The sequence below is a fragment of the Nannobrachium achirus genome (assembly GCF_963921795.1).
Source record: "Nannobrachium achirus genome assembly, chromosome: 24".
Lineage (NCBI taxonomy): Eukaryota > Metazoa > Chordata > Actinopteri > Myctophiformes > Myctophidae > Nannobrachium > Nannobrachium achirus.
Genome location: NC_137831.1, coordinates 36,377,332 through 36,392,662, shown reverse-complemented (window position 1 = coordinate 36,392,662; position 15,331 = coordinate 36,377,332). Strand labels below are relative to the sequence as shown.

Genomic DNA, 15,331 nt, shown 5'->3' with positions numbered 1-15,331 from the left:
TACATCCCTTCCCTCGTAAGTACATCCCATCCCTCGTAAGTACATCCCATCCCTTGTAAGTACATCCCATCCCTCGTAAGTACATCCCATCCCTCGTATGTACACCCCATCCCTCGTAAGTACATCCCATCCCTTGTAAGTACATCCCTCGTAAGTACATCCCATCCCTCGTAAGTACATCCCATCCCTCGTATGTACACCCCATCCTTTATAAGTACATCCCATCCCTCCTATGTACACCCCATTTGTCGTAAGTATACACCACCTCCCTTGGTTATTCCCAAGACAAAGAAAGAAAGAAAGACTCGCCATCTCCGGTTGACTTTCCATATCTGTGTGGTAGTAGGTGGCTACCTTTTTAGGAGACAGGACTCAGGTTGGAGTCTATTATTCCCAACGGGGGAGTGAACGTGAACACAGCTTCTGAACCAGTCTTTAGCCCCCATAATCACTGAACGAAACATTGGACCCAATCGTCACACATCGCCACACAATATTCCCAAGATTTTAATACTGAAATAGTTTGTTGCCAAAATAGAATAATAAATAAAACAATCAATCAGTCAATCAATCCTCCTCAGGGACGTGCAGAGAATAATACAGAGGCAGGGGCTGACATTTCTAAAAGGGCCTTTTGGTGAAAATATTGAAAATAGCAGACCTCCAAGCTCACAACGCGTCGTGCTGCGACACGTTGTGAGCTTAGAGGTCGGCTATTGTCGATGTGTGATACCACACTAAACTAAGCATAATCAAGTTAATACTGGAGATGTGGTGTAAGGGCATGGATTTCTACACAGAGAGGGCAATTCTTTCAACATAAGATGCTGCATTCGACCGTGCATTTTGAAATGAATGTGCTATATGTATAGAGAGTAACTAATGTGTAGAGTGGCAGATACCTCCCCCTTGGATATGTGTGTGTATTTCTATAAGTGTTTATTTTTTTATTTTATGATTATGTTTGCTTTGTTTTTGTGATTTATATGAAAAATACAATAAAACATAAATGAAAAAAAAAAAAAAGATGCTGCATTCAAGTTCAGGAGAGTTTGAACAAGGCAAGTCTCGTGAATGCTGCCTTCAGGTATAGCAGGGAAAGAGGTAATTTGCATTTTTTTCACCAGTAAAAACTGCATTCATGGTCTGGAGAGGGCACTTTTTACAGACGGATAAAAGGGCAGGGGCTCAAGCCCCCTTTGATGTCTATAGCCCCTTTTCGACTGCAGCTTTAGCACCACACACTACACGACACGACACCCCACCACACCGCACCACATAAAAATATCTACATTTTCCATTACACAAAAGTACCCCTATCGGTAAGAAACAAATTGATCCTTTTAACTGTATAAATTTGTCAATTTAATAATATAAATTTGTATTATAACTATCTTAATTATAATGCACTATAATGGATTATAACTGTGATTATAATACGCTATAAAGTATTAATATATTACTATGATAATTATAATACACTATAATAGATTATAACAGTGATTATAACACAATATAATCTATTATCATGTATTACAACTATATCCTGATGGTCTAAATCAGACCTGGGCATTGTGCTGCCCGGGGGCCGTATGCGGCCCTTTGGTTCACTCTGACCGGCCCTTGTAGGGTTAAAGGCAAATTACAAAATAAACACATAAACACTTCTTTTGTATGAAATACTAGGACGTAGCAATATGCAATGTGGCCCTCTGGAGTGAAGGTGGAAATATAGTGGCCCTCACCATCATCAAAGTTGCCCACCCCTGGTCTAAATGAAAAGTCAGTGAGTGATCAGTCATTATGAAGTGTTTGCCCCTGTTTGGCCTAGCTCGGACCTACTCTGGATTGGATACTTTTTAGTACCATGTTTAGTATCACTTTGACACCACTCTACCCAGGTCCTTGTACTGTAAATCCTGGCACAAGTGGGCATTGTGGAGTGGTGTGGTGTTGGGCCATGTCAGTGAAAAGGGGGCTAACGTGTTCACATGCCTGATCCTCCTCCTCTTCCTCCATGCAGACACGACTCGGCCCCCCAAGAAAGACGAGGAGAACGGGAAGAACTACTACTTTGTGACCCACGAGCAGATGATGCAGGACATCAGCAACAACGACTACCTGGAGTACGGCAGCCACGAGGACGCCATGTACGGCACCAGGCTGGAGACCATCCGACAGATCCACGGCCAGGGCATGATCTCCATCCTGGACGTAGAGCCACAGGTCAGGGCACTGCTTCCTAAACACTGCATTTTAAAGGGGGTATCATAGTACAGTCTGCGGTGATAAGCTATCACCGCGGTGTAGTCTTTTAAAGTCAGAAAACTACAACGTTACATCATTAGCTGCGGTGAAGAGCTATCACCGCGGACCTAGACATCTCTCCTCTGTTTTTACTTACATACATCTCCCCATCACCCCGTTCACTGATTGGTCGATCTAGATTCTAAACCAATCAGTGTGCCCCCTGGTTTTAGAGGCACAGAGGCGCGGTGATAGGACTTTACCGTGAGTCCGTGACTATTATGGCCTCCACTTGTTTTCACATTTTTAGGTGATAGCTTATCACCTAAAAGTTGAGGTGATAGCTCTTCACCTCGGACTATGATGAAGCCATTATGGGTCCCTTAATTTTTGGTTTCCTAAATTTGTTTTTATTTTTTATTATTTCAAAACATTCTCAAAATACATTTCCAAAAAAAGCTACATTTCATGAATAAAAAAGAAGGAAATCTAAGAAATTCCAGAAGTAGAAGAAGTAGTGAAAATAGCAAATCTACAAGCTCCCATCATCACATTTGTGTAGTCAGAAGAATACCTGAAATGTGCATGAGTATGTGATGTAAAATACAGTAAAACTGTGAATATGGAATATGAATGAACAATGCATGGACAATATCTGTGTCCCATTTGATTGTGTTGAGTCAAAATACATCAACAGTGTCAGATCACCACCTTGTGGCCTCTTTGAATATTGCAACAATACAGCTACAAACATAACTAGTTCCAGTACCATATAGCCCAGTCAATCTGAGGTTTGACCCAAAAGAAATTGCAATAGTAATGGTTCAAGGTTTTTTATGATCTTTAGGGTCATCCAAAACAAATGTTAAAAATCTTCCAAAATATTCTTAGTGGATCAAGGTAAATTCAGTTGGTTCAAGTTTGGGTCCCTTCACTTACTATATAGGAAAAAAAGACTCCCCAAAAAATCTTCTTTAAGTAGCATGTGAGGGGTCTAACTAGGGGGTTTTCATGATTCTGAATCCATTGCAAGCATTTGTTTTGCACGAAAAATATTCCTCTGGCAAAAAATGGACCCCACAAAGTGTGAAAAGTGATGACTCATCACTATACCATCGTGTTGTGGGTCAGTTTTTGGCCCGAGGAATGTTTTTCATGCAAAACAAATGCTCGCAATGGATTCAGAATTATGAAAACCCCCTAGTTAGACCCCTCACATGCTACTTAAAGAAGATTTTTTGGGGGGTCTTTTTTCCTGTATAGTAAGTGAAGGGACCCAAACTTGAATCCCCTGAATTTACCTTGATCCACTAAGAATATTTTGGAAGATTTTTAACATGTGTTTTGGATGACCCTAAGGATCATAAAAAACCCTGAATGATTACTATTGCAATTTCTTTTGGGTCAGGCCCCTTTTTAGCTTAGATTGACTGGCCTAAGGCTGAGCCTCCACCGAAGATACTTTTGTATTGATGCAGCGACAGATTTGAAACTGGATTTCCACATGACAACATCCAGCAAGTTATTTTGCAATTTCTGTTCAATAACAGCAAATTATCCATTTTAGTAGATCTGCCTGAAAAGGTTGTCAGTCCTGTGCTTGGTAGTCTGTCCATTGAAGTCAGAGGTCTGTCTTATTAAATATTCTGGAAGAGTTTTGGAAAGGTTTTATAAATTCATTGGTAAAAATGTGTGGGAACCCTGGTTAAGCTATTGAAAAATACAGAATCTCACAGCGAGAACATTTGAAACTCAAATATTTGCTTCTGGGGGGTCCCTGATACATAATAGGGGGGTCGGTGGCCAAATACATATAATTCTACTAGGGGTCCTTGACATGAGAAAGAACCACTGATGATTAACCTCGCCCACCAGGCTTTCTGAGGGAAAGCCTGGTGATCGTTAACAACGGGCGGTTTGATCCGGTCTAGGCGGAAACCACAAGCCGAAGAAGCGGAGTCGCTTTGTTTTGGTTCCCTCTGTTTGTTTCCCCAATCCCTATTAAAATGCTTGAGTAGCCTAGTGTAGTCTTGCCAGTCGCTACGAGTTTGAATAAAAGATGCATATACCAAACACATTTTTCAAAATCAAAACTAAGCCGCATCAAGGAGTTTATTAGGTAGGCCCTAAAAGTATGTCCTTGAGCGCAGGGGAATTATTTTGGGTTAAAACTGAATCCGGTTTGATAGTTCCGGCAAATTGTAGTCCTTTGAGTACTACAACATGACGTAAAGTGGTTTCCTCTCCCGATCGGATCAAACCTCGAAAAGTGAAGTGATCCCAGACTACTGATGATAGAAACACAAGTTTTCCATAGGATTTAGGAGACATTTATATCGAGTCAAAATATTCAAAGACTCGCACAATTTGTCTCTCTCTCCAGGCATTAAAGATCCTCAGGACGGCAGAGTTTGCTCCCTATGTGGTGTTCATCGCAGCTCCCACCATCACCCCAGGGCTCAACGAGGTAGAGGTACGTAGCACACACGTCACTTCTTCATTCACCTCTCCGCAAGCTGTCCGCTGTCTGTCAACGCTCACTAACGCTCTTTCTTGTTGTGTTGAGTCCTCTTTGGTTTCTGCGACATTGCATTTAGTCTTCTTTGTGTTCAGTGGTGGAAAATGTACACAAATGTTTCACTCGAATAAAAGTATCAATACTGCAGTGCAGAAATACTCTGTTACAAGTTAGTAAAAGTCCAGAATTCAAAATGTACTTGAGTAAAAGTACAAAGGTATTGGCATCAAAATGTACTTAAACCAAAACTACCAAAAGTAAATGTACTCATTATGCAGAATGTCCCATTTTAAGTTTTCAAATATAGAAATCTTTTGAAAATATCAGATCTATAAGCTCACAATGCGTTGCATCGAGGTGCATTGTGAGCTTGTAGATCAGCTATTTTCAAATGTCCGAAATGTATAGGCTGAAGTGGTTAATGTATGTTTTTTAATAATAATCAATCTACAAAGTAGCTAGTAACTAAAGTTTTCAAATAAATGTAGTGGAGTAAAAGTACAATATTTGGATCTGAGATGTAGTGGAGTAGTAAATAAAAAGTATTGGAAATTGGAAATACTCAAGTAAAGTACAAATACCTCAAAATTTAAATACAGTACTTAAGAAATGTACTTAGTTACTTTCCACCACTGTTTGTGTTGACCACACTCTGCATGGGTCCTGGCTGTGCTTTGTGCATGTTCTGTTTTTGCTTTATGTGTGTTTTTGCTTCTTTTCTTTTCTCGTGTTGTTTTGTTTGCCTCCCTCGCACCCGATTTGCACTGGAGGTTCCAAGGTGGTTACAGAAACTGCCTGTAAGTACAGAACAAGTGGTAGTTGTAGATCAGCTCACGCTGGCCTTCAGTAGAGTTAGACGTGTGTCCTCTCTGTGTACAGTAATGTATGTGTGCCAATTAATCCCTCCCCACACACAATACTGTCGTCACGATTATGACATTTTACATGACGATTAATTGTCACTCAAATAATTGCGATTGACAATTTAATTGTGTTTTTGTCATTGACAATTACCTTTCTGTTTGGCTTTTAGGCTTTGAAGTTGCACATGGCAGATATGACACATAACCTAAATATACAAAGAAATGAAGGACATATTTGATAACTTTACAGGTTAAAAAGAACATTGATAGTGGAAATGAACACACCAAAAAAGCCCTTGTTTCCGTTGGAGGTCCTTATTATTGTGAGCTTGTAGATCGGCTATTTCCACTATCAATGTTCTTTTTTAAGTATAACGTTGTCAATTATGTCAGTAATTTCTTTGTATATTAAGGTTATGTGTCATATCTGCCATGTGCAACTTCAAAGCCTAAAAGCCAAACAGAAATGTGATTGTCAACGTCAAAAAGACAATTAAATTGTTAATCGCAATTATTTGAGTGACAATTACAGCTCATCCGCACTGACGCAACTGATGAAATCTCATTAAAATACATTTGTTTCAATGAGGACGTCCTGACCTACCGCGAGGGACAATGCATCGTGCCACAACGTGGCACGTCCACCCCTCCTGTTTTGGCTCGCGGAGCCTCTATTTGAGCGAGGTTTAGCGGCCATAGAGGCAAATGGCCATGTCCCGCCCCCCAAACATTGGTTCAAGCGAACATGAGTTACAAGCGAATGCTTGTAACTCAAATTTTGATTCTGGGGGGTCCCTGGAACTAAATATTTTGAGATGGGGGTCCGTGGCCAAATAAATATCATTTTGGGGGTCCTTCACATGAAAAGGTTTGAGAACCACTGACATAGTAGTCTCTCAAGAACAGACTAACTGAGCTCCAGAAAAGGACCTTTTCTTTGACGATGGCTAGCCAGATTGCTGACATAGAAACATATGGGTTTTTCAAAAAATCTTAGAAGGATTCAAAAGACACTTATAGAATCGGGTCAAAATTGTAATTTTCACGACTTTTCAAAAATAGCAGATCTACAAGCTTGCAGCGCGGCACTCGGTGCCGCGCTGTGAGCTTGTATATCTGCTGTTTTTCAATAGTTAAAGCATAAAATAATGATACATGCGTTAACTAAACTCCTCTCTTTGCGTTGGGCGCGTGCGTGTTCAGGACGACTCTCTCCAGCGGCTGCAGAAGGAGTCGGAGACCCTGCAGAGGACCTACGCCCACTACTTCGACCAGACCATCTTTAACAACGAGATCGACGACACCATCCGCCTGCTGGAGGAGGCGGTGGACCTGGTGTGTACGACCTCGCAGTGGGTCCCCGTGTCCTGGGTCTACTGAGACATCACGCACACCAACCACGAGACACGCTCACACAGTGTCTGAGTGTACTTGTGCGTGTGTGTGAATACAATCACCCGAGACATTTGGTTATCGGTCCAATAAGTGGATGTCAAACTCCCGTTCAGAGCTCAGAGCCCCAAACGGCCTCCTCTGGAACAGAAACTTATCGTTGGAGAAAAAAGAAGAAGAATTGAGACTGTGAGACGTGGAATTCACACCCGCACCTCCTCCCATCAACAGCCTCAAAGGCACATTGTAGTGTGTGTGTGTATATATAGATATAAAGTATATATCTATATATATCTCTCTCTATATATATACATGTATAAATGATAAAGAAAACTAATAATCCATATGGCCCTGTCCTTATAGTTGCAGGGTGGGGTGTGGAGGGGCAGTGCGGTAGACATTTTATACTTTTATTTTGTAATCAACGGACAGTCGGTGCTGTGGTACTTTTAAGGGCAATAGCAAAGCATGAACCCAATGCAGTCCTGTGCGTGTGTGCGTGTGTGTGTGTGTGTGTGTGTGTACGTGTGTGTGTGTCTGTGTGTGTGTGCTGACCTCTGCCATTTTGGAACCCATTGCCTCTCTTATCCCGGAGAGCCCAACATCCGAACCCAAAACAGTGGATCCACAAGCTCACCGCCACGCTAGCCTCGCGTAGCCAGTAGGGATGGGACGTTATGAAAAATTCATATCACAATTATTGTGACAAAAGAAATATTATTATCGCGATAATCAAAATCCATTATCCTGGGGCGGAAAATGTGCCAAAAAATAGCAGATGGATCGGCTATTTTTGGGAAAAGGCATTTGATAGAGTGAAAAAAAGACTATCAAGTAGCCTACGTATATTATAAGTACCTTTTACCATTTATAAAGGGTTTAAGTGGTACCAGATATGACAGCATGACGGAGGACGATATCACAATATATTAAATCTCCACGATACGATTATCGTGAGTGTTTTTTTATCACGATAAACGATAACATTGCTTACCGTCCCATCCCTAGTAGCCAGACTATATCACTGCATGGATATGAGTCTGGTTCTTCTATATGTATTTTTCTTTCCAAGGGGAGGGTTAAAAAAATGGCTCTGGCCACAATTGGTTAGACCAGACCAATACTGTGCCCTGATTGGTCACCCAACTCTTCGGGGTGAGGAAATGGATTCACAATTGAGCGGGGCCAGACTCAAATCCACCCAGGGCAATTATTTTTTTGCCCCAGCGGATTCGTCTCATTCCAGGCTACTGCCCACGCCGCGCAGTCGCGACGGGCGGTGAGCTTGTAGACTGGCTGTTTTTCGGCGTTGAGACGTTAAATGGACTCCGGTCGGTGAAGTATACGTAGGTTTTGAAGTGGTTAGAAGGCATTTCTTGTGGTAAAATTTAATGTGTTCCCTCCGGAAAATATCTCCAAGCACACTGGATGCTAACCCCCTCCCCCTCCCCTCTCCTCTCCCCCACTCCTCCCCTCCCCAACTCTGCCTTCCTCAACCCCATATCTAACTTTGAGTCAAGGTAAAAGCACAGGAGACACGGCAGAGTTGTCGTTTTTTTTTTATTATTTTTTAAACTTTAACAGTAACATTTTTATTTTGTGATGCCCTCCCCTATTTATTCCACGAAGGTCCCGTTCCTGTACTTGTCAATCGAATTGTTGAAGGAGCACAATATGAAAAAATGGCCACCTTTTCCGTGTGTTGCTGTACGTCTCCTCCTATGCCCCTCCCCCCCAAAAATAATATCTTTGTTTACATTCAGTTTGCACAAAATGAACATTTTAAAGAAGAGGGTTACCCCACTGTTCTCTCTCTCTCTGTCTCTCTCTGTCTGTCTGTCTCTCTCTCTCTCTCTCTCTCTCTCTCTCTCTCTCTCTCACTCTCTCTCTCTCTCTCTCTCTCTCTCTCTACCTCCCCCCACCCTGCCCGTATATGAGATGTGTTTGCTAATCAGTGACCAACGGACCTGGAGTCAGAATATTTGGTGCACAATGACACTAAGCATCTTAAATATATATATATATATATATATATATATATATATATATATATATATATATATATAAACAATGTGTGTGACTAAAATAAAGACTGCCTTATTAGAGGCTTTTGGGAGGAAGTCGATAACATCTATGCATACCTCCAGTGACTCCCAGGCAGATCTCCGTACCGGACATTTTATTCTGAAAGTCCTCTCCCCTTCCCAAACCTAAATACTGAGCTGTGTTTGTAAAAAAAAAAACGAAAAAGAAGAAAGAAAAAAAATGAAATCCTGACAATAATATAAATTAAAAAAAAAAGAAAAGAAAAGAAGATATAATAAAAAAGAATCAATTTGGGTGGTGGGATCTTGAAGGGGAGGGGCTTATGGAGCATAAACATCCAATCCTAGAGCCACTGTTTCAGAATTGTTAACTGTCGTCTTAATGAAGAAGAAAAAAAAAGCGAACAAACGAGAAAAAAAAATGTATTATCGTTTTTGAGTTGTAAAACCAAGGGAGAGTTTTGTGTGTAAATGTTCCAATGGTGCATACATCATAAGAGTGATTATGAAGAGCCAGTGTATAGTAATCCTTAAAAGAAGCTCAGTATGTGACATCGATTCCTTACCGTACTTTAGCAGAAGTGGCAGAATGCTGCTGCTCAACATGCACTCATCAAGTGTTTTTTTTTTATCATAAGTGACCGAACGCTGCCTCACACAATTCTTAACCACTTGTACCCTAGCGTCCCTATTCTGGGGGAATTACAGGCTTACATTATTAGCTGGGTTTACATGGACACCATTTCTTCCAATCTGATTCAAATGAACCCAGATTGAAGGTTTTGGATCAAGTGTTTACATGTCGTGAGGTGAGATCAGTTCGATCTGGTGTTTGATCGGGTTGTAAAAAAAGGTGTAGACCACCCACCCCTCTGCACCCGATTGGAATTTAAATTGGGTTGATTTAACCGATTAAAAGTGTCCATGTATACACAGTTTATTGTGATGCATTGTGAGCTTCATACTGTAGATCCCCCCCTGTTTTGGGGGACAAAAGAGCGGACCAAGTACAGAGGCGACTCATGTCCATTTTACTAAGTATAGAGGGTGTAATTGGATAAGTCATCAATAGGGTTAGGGTTTTTGTCTTTTCACAGCATTGGTATAAAAAGTCTTATTGTCTTTCCCTCAGCATCGTGTGGTGAGGTTGCAGCACGTTGCCACTTCCACTAAAGTCTTTTCATTTCACGTCCTGTGTAGATTCTCTCTGCGAATGACAAAAGCAGCTCTTCTTTGGGATGAAATGTTCTTATTTTGTTTTGTTTTTTCATTAAAAAAATATATTTCCTTTTAAGTGTTGACAAAGTAAACTGCCTTCTGATTCTGTATTCTGTGTGTGTGTGTGTGTGTGTGTGTGTGTGTGTATGTGTGTGTGTGTGTGTGTGTGTGTGTGTGTGTGTGTGTGTGTGTGTGTGTGTGCGCGCGCGCGTGCGCGAGAGAGAACATTATCTATATCAAAAGTGCAACTGCGCATCTGAAAAATACCAACAACGACTACAGTATAGTCAGTACAGAAAGCATGAGATCGAGATCGAGAACCGATTCCAAATTAAGAACCGGAAAAACAAAAAAGTTTGGGATTTCTGATTCTCGTATCCGTTCTAGCGGGACCTGACGTGGCGGCATGACCTCGAGAGATCAGTGTCGTGTCACTGAAATCAAATCGCTGGCACAAACATCGATCTCATAAAGCTTTTGACTTCTGTTGACAGCAGCCATTGGAAACAAACTGGGCCTCTTACGTCCTTCACAGGTATAGGCCTAGTGAAAATGCTGAAATGGCTTGTAAGAAAGGTCAAAAGCGCCTCTTCTGTCTAAGGAAGCTAGTCCATGTTCAGGTGGATAAGTCATAGATGATTTTGTTCCATAGAGCTTTCATAAGAGTATGTTATTTAACATTTTGCTGTCATTTGTTGGTATGGAATCTTTGGTGTTAGAAAAATGCCCTTTAACGGGGTTGTGAGAGGAGCTTGCTCCTACAATTCAGCTATAGCCTATGACAAGCAGATGCTTAAGAAAGAGGCATCTACGGTATTAGAGCAGTGATTCTCAACCGGTGGTACATGTACCACTGGTGGTAATTGAGCCCCCTCTGGTGGTACGCAGAGGAGTCTTCCAAAAAAGTCTGAAGTGGAGTGAAATATTTATATTATACTACAGGTAGTCTTCTGACCAAGCAATTGGTTGAAATAAGCTCTCCAGCTGTGCTGAAAGTAGCATTTGAGAACGGATTAATCACATTAGAATTGGACATATCTGTTGTGCAGCTGATTAGACGTACCGATGGAGTCTGCAGCAACAGCGCTGTTGCAACTGCAGTAGAAGCTATGGTGGTACTTAGAGGCAGATATTTTCTGAGGTGGTACTTGGTGAAAAAAGGTAGATAATCACTGTAGTAGAGTGATCAGCTCTCATCCCCTGAATCCTGAATTAAAGGCCCCTAAACATGTACAAACTAGAAGCAGTGCTCTTCCAAGCACAGGTCTCCGTCAGGTCAGGTAAGTTATTGTGGCCTCCTGGTGGCGCAATGTGAATGGTGGCGCAATGTGAAAAGGATGCCATGTCTTCTCTCACGGCAATCTGTCCAGTCAGTCTGTCAGTCAGTCTGTCCGTCACATCACACTTATGCCCTACTTATATCTCCGCCACCGTTGCCCCTATCCATGCCAAACTTTGCACACACACTCCTTGGCTGCCAAACCATGACCTCATTGCTCACATGGCCCTCTTCTAGCGCCACCATGAGGCAGATTCTTGCAAAACACATTTTTGGACTGCTAATACAGATTTTGCTCTAAAATCACGCAAAGCGGTACACAGTGTGTCTAGACTAGAGTCATGTCATCGACATGGATCTGTCCCATTTAGTGCCACCATCAGGCCAATTTTTACATGCGACCTTACGGTCGCTTATCTCCCGATTAGGGAGTCTTACTGGTATTTATTGATGACATCAGGGATCTTCATATATGAGCAAAAAAGGGATTCTGGGGAATACCCATATATGGACTTTTACGTAGGTGATGTCACCTGGGATATCCCCTGTGATGTGGCAAGGGAACCAACCCATAGACTGTAAAAATGTGTACACACACGTCTACACGGACACGGACAAGCCGTGACATTTCGCATGGTAAACTGCGACCTTCGGTCGCAACAATAAGCAGAATGTTTACCACCACCTGTAGCATGAATTCTTTGACATGAATCTAACTATACCAGTAAGACACCTAAGGGCAAAAAGCGACCTCGCCTTAAGGGAAATTGCAAGTGTGGTTGCTTATGTGAAGCTTGACCAATCCTCAAGCTAGCACCACTCCCCCATTGCACTCAATGGACTTACTATACCACAGATAATGCTGCTTCCTGATTAGTAAGTAATAACTAAGAAGAAACGTGTGAAAATGGAAAAAACACCTGCACAGATCAGTTTTGTCACATGTATGACATCTTCCATCAGTTTGTGTTGTGAACTTGTGAGTGACATCATGACCAGAGCTTTGTCAGCCTATATAAGCTAGCAATCGTGAAGAGAGAAAGCGAAGCGAAGTATTTAGACCTTGGGACAGAGGAGAGACAGAGTCAACCATAGAAAGGCAAAGAGAGGTAGAGATGCTGCGCTGGTTGGTGCCCTTGAAAAGAGGTCGACAGTCAGACAGCTTCTTAGGCTGTGCTGCTGGGCCAGTGGAGGACAAGGTGTATTCCTTTGGAGGATGGTATACCAGGCTGACCTACGAAAAGGATCAGATTGATGTGCATGTCTTCAACACAGTGACTTTGTGCGGGATGACGTTGCCTCCGGTGACTACTAAAAGAGGAGAATGTTCCCTTGATGTTCCCTCCATGCGCTACGGACACACAGCTGTACTGATAGAAGATATCATCTACATCTGGGGTGGGATGGTGAATTGTAAGACAGGAGTTGATGCCGGCCGACCACCACTGGGGACGGGGACAACGTTCTTTATGCATTTGATGCCGACACCACCAGTTGGTTCAAGCCCAAGGTTTCTGGAAATGTTCCAGAGGCGAGGGGAGACCACTCAGCCTGTGTCTTGGAGAAGGTCATGTTTATCCATGGGGGACACAACCAGCGGACTGGATACACAAATTACATCTACAAGTTGGACACCACCAAAATGGTCTGGTCCTTAATTAACACCAGAGGCATTCTAGCATCTGTTTCAGGTCGTCACTCTGCCACCATCATCGGAACTAAGATGTTTGTATTTGGGGGCGCAGGGCACCAGGACAACAACATCAGAGTATTTGACACAGAGACCAACTGTTGGCTGAGCACACATTCTGCACAGCTTCTTCCAGAACACCGTCAGGGTCATGCAGCCTTTGTCTACAATGGAGAGCTGTACATATTTGGTGGCAACAACTCTAATCTGAGACGGGAGTTCAATGATCTGTGGAAATTCTGTGGACATTCCAAGACCTTTTCCTGGAAGAAGGTTGAACCCAATGGGAAAATCCTGGGTTTGTTGGGTAAAATGTGCTGTTGCATTGTGGGAGATCAGATCATCCTCTTTGGAGCAGATCTCGTCTTACATATATTACACTTCAGTCCTAGTCTGAAGACGTTATGCAAACTAGCAGTTATTCAGTACGGCCTGGAGCAGTCAGAAGTTGAACTCCCACACAACATCAGGTGGGAACTGACAGCCATGACAACATAAATACAAATATTAAAGAAAGAAAAATAATAAAAATAAAAAAGGAAAAAACAATACGAAATGAAAATACAAATAAAATAAAAGTGCAAATGCATTGTCTGACCTGTACATCCCAGACTTAATCCTAGCCTGAAGATGTTCTGGAACTGGATTTTACTCATCCTACTAAAATGGGCAAAATGGGTTTTGGGCACCTGGGCACCAAAACCATTTGGGCACTATAGGGACATGTTGGCACCTGGACGAGTGGGCACTTAGGGGTGCGACTTTTCACGTTCCAATTTTTCTCCATATTCTTTCAACCATGTGACGCGACCCTATCGGTTGGGAGGTGTACTGCACTCCATTGAACCATGGATTTGATGGTGGAGTCTGTGATGTCCGTCACACTCACAGAGTAGATGACTGTATTTCTCATGACGTCATGAGGGTTGTGTCATGGAACACACGTGTCCTGCGTGTGGGACAAACTTCAGCAGAAAAGGCGCAGCACTTTGTGTGGACAAACTCTCTGATGAGGGGTGGGGTGGAGTTACGGGTACCCTAGTCTGGGATCACTTCACTTTTCGGGCTTGTAACCGGTCTGGAGAGGAAACCACTATACGCCATGTTGTAGTCTACAATTTGGCCGGAACTATCCACCGGAAACAGTTTTAACCCAAAATAATTCCCCTGCGCTCAAGGACATACTTTTAGGGCCTACCTAATAAACTCCTTGATGCGGAGTAGTTTTGCTTTTGAAAAATTAGTTTGGTATATGCATCTTTCAGTCCAACTTTTAGCGACTGGCAAGACTACACTAGGCTACTCCAGCATTTTAATAGGGATTGGGGAAACAAACGGAGGGAACCAAATCAAAGCAACGCCGCTTCTTCTAGTGGTTTCCACGCTTTAGGCGGAAACCAAACGGCCAGTAGTGAACGAACACCAGGCTTTCCCCCAGAAAGCCTGGTAGGCGAGGTTACGGGTACCCCTTGGAGGGGAGATTTGTCTCCTTCTAACCCCTCATAGCCTTCTATCCCCTTCTAACCCCTCATAGCCGATAAGCATATAGGCTACTTACAGCCACATGTGTACATTTAGATGCCATTGGAACTATCTGTATTAAAGGGATAGTTCACCCCCAAAATGTTTTTTTCCCCCTTGGAGACTTGAATTCATGGATATTTTTAGTTTTTCTTTTATATACTTCAGCTAGATTAATTTAGATTAACCTTAGCATTTATTGCGATGATATTTACCATTTATGCAATGATATTGCATTTATTCTGGCGGTGCTCTGCTGTGATATAACAGATTATCTGCTCGAGCATGAGACATAATCTGATATCACAAACCCCCAGAGCAAAGCATCATACGGTATACAGATTTACCTGCACATATTATTAAACCTTCAGTTGCATGATTTAAGATCACAAAAGCTCACAAAATCTGTAGGAGTTCTGTCAAAAAATGAGTTTGACCAAAATCTGCCTCATGGTGGCGCTATAATAAGGCAGAGCACAGGTCTGCGCCAGGTCAGGTAGGTTGTTGTGGTCTCCTGGTGGCGTTATAATAGGCCAATGTCATGGCCATGGGGCAGCT

The 15,331-nt window shown here is 42.3% G+C and overlaps 1 protein-coding gene across 6 annotated transcripts in view; it reads left to right on the top strand.

Moving 5' to 3' along the window:
- Window positions 1–7,027, top strand: part of LOC308280012 (peripheral plasma membrane protein CASK) — a gene marked incomplete at its 5' end in the record, with an annotated part of 91,750 nt that extends 84,723 nt beyond the window's left edge. For all 6 annotated transcript variants that reach the window (XM_080720265.1, XM_080720262.1, XM_080720266.1 and 3 more), the window contains 3 exons: window positions 2,024–2,226; window positions 4,631–4,714; window positions 6,832–7,027. In XM_080720265.1, the coding sequence (XP_080576391.1) occupies window positions 2,024–2,226; window positions 4,631–4,714; window positions 6,832–7,008 (464 nt within the window). In that variant the 3' untranslated portion in view covers window positions 7,009–7,027. The remainder of the gene's footprint in view (window positions 1–2,023; window positions 2,227–4,630; window positions 4,715–6,831) is intronic.
- Between the last annotated feature and the right edge of the window lie 8,304 nt (window positions 7,028–15,331).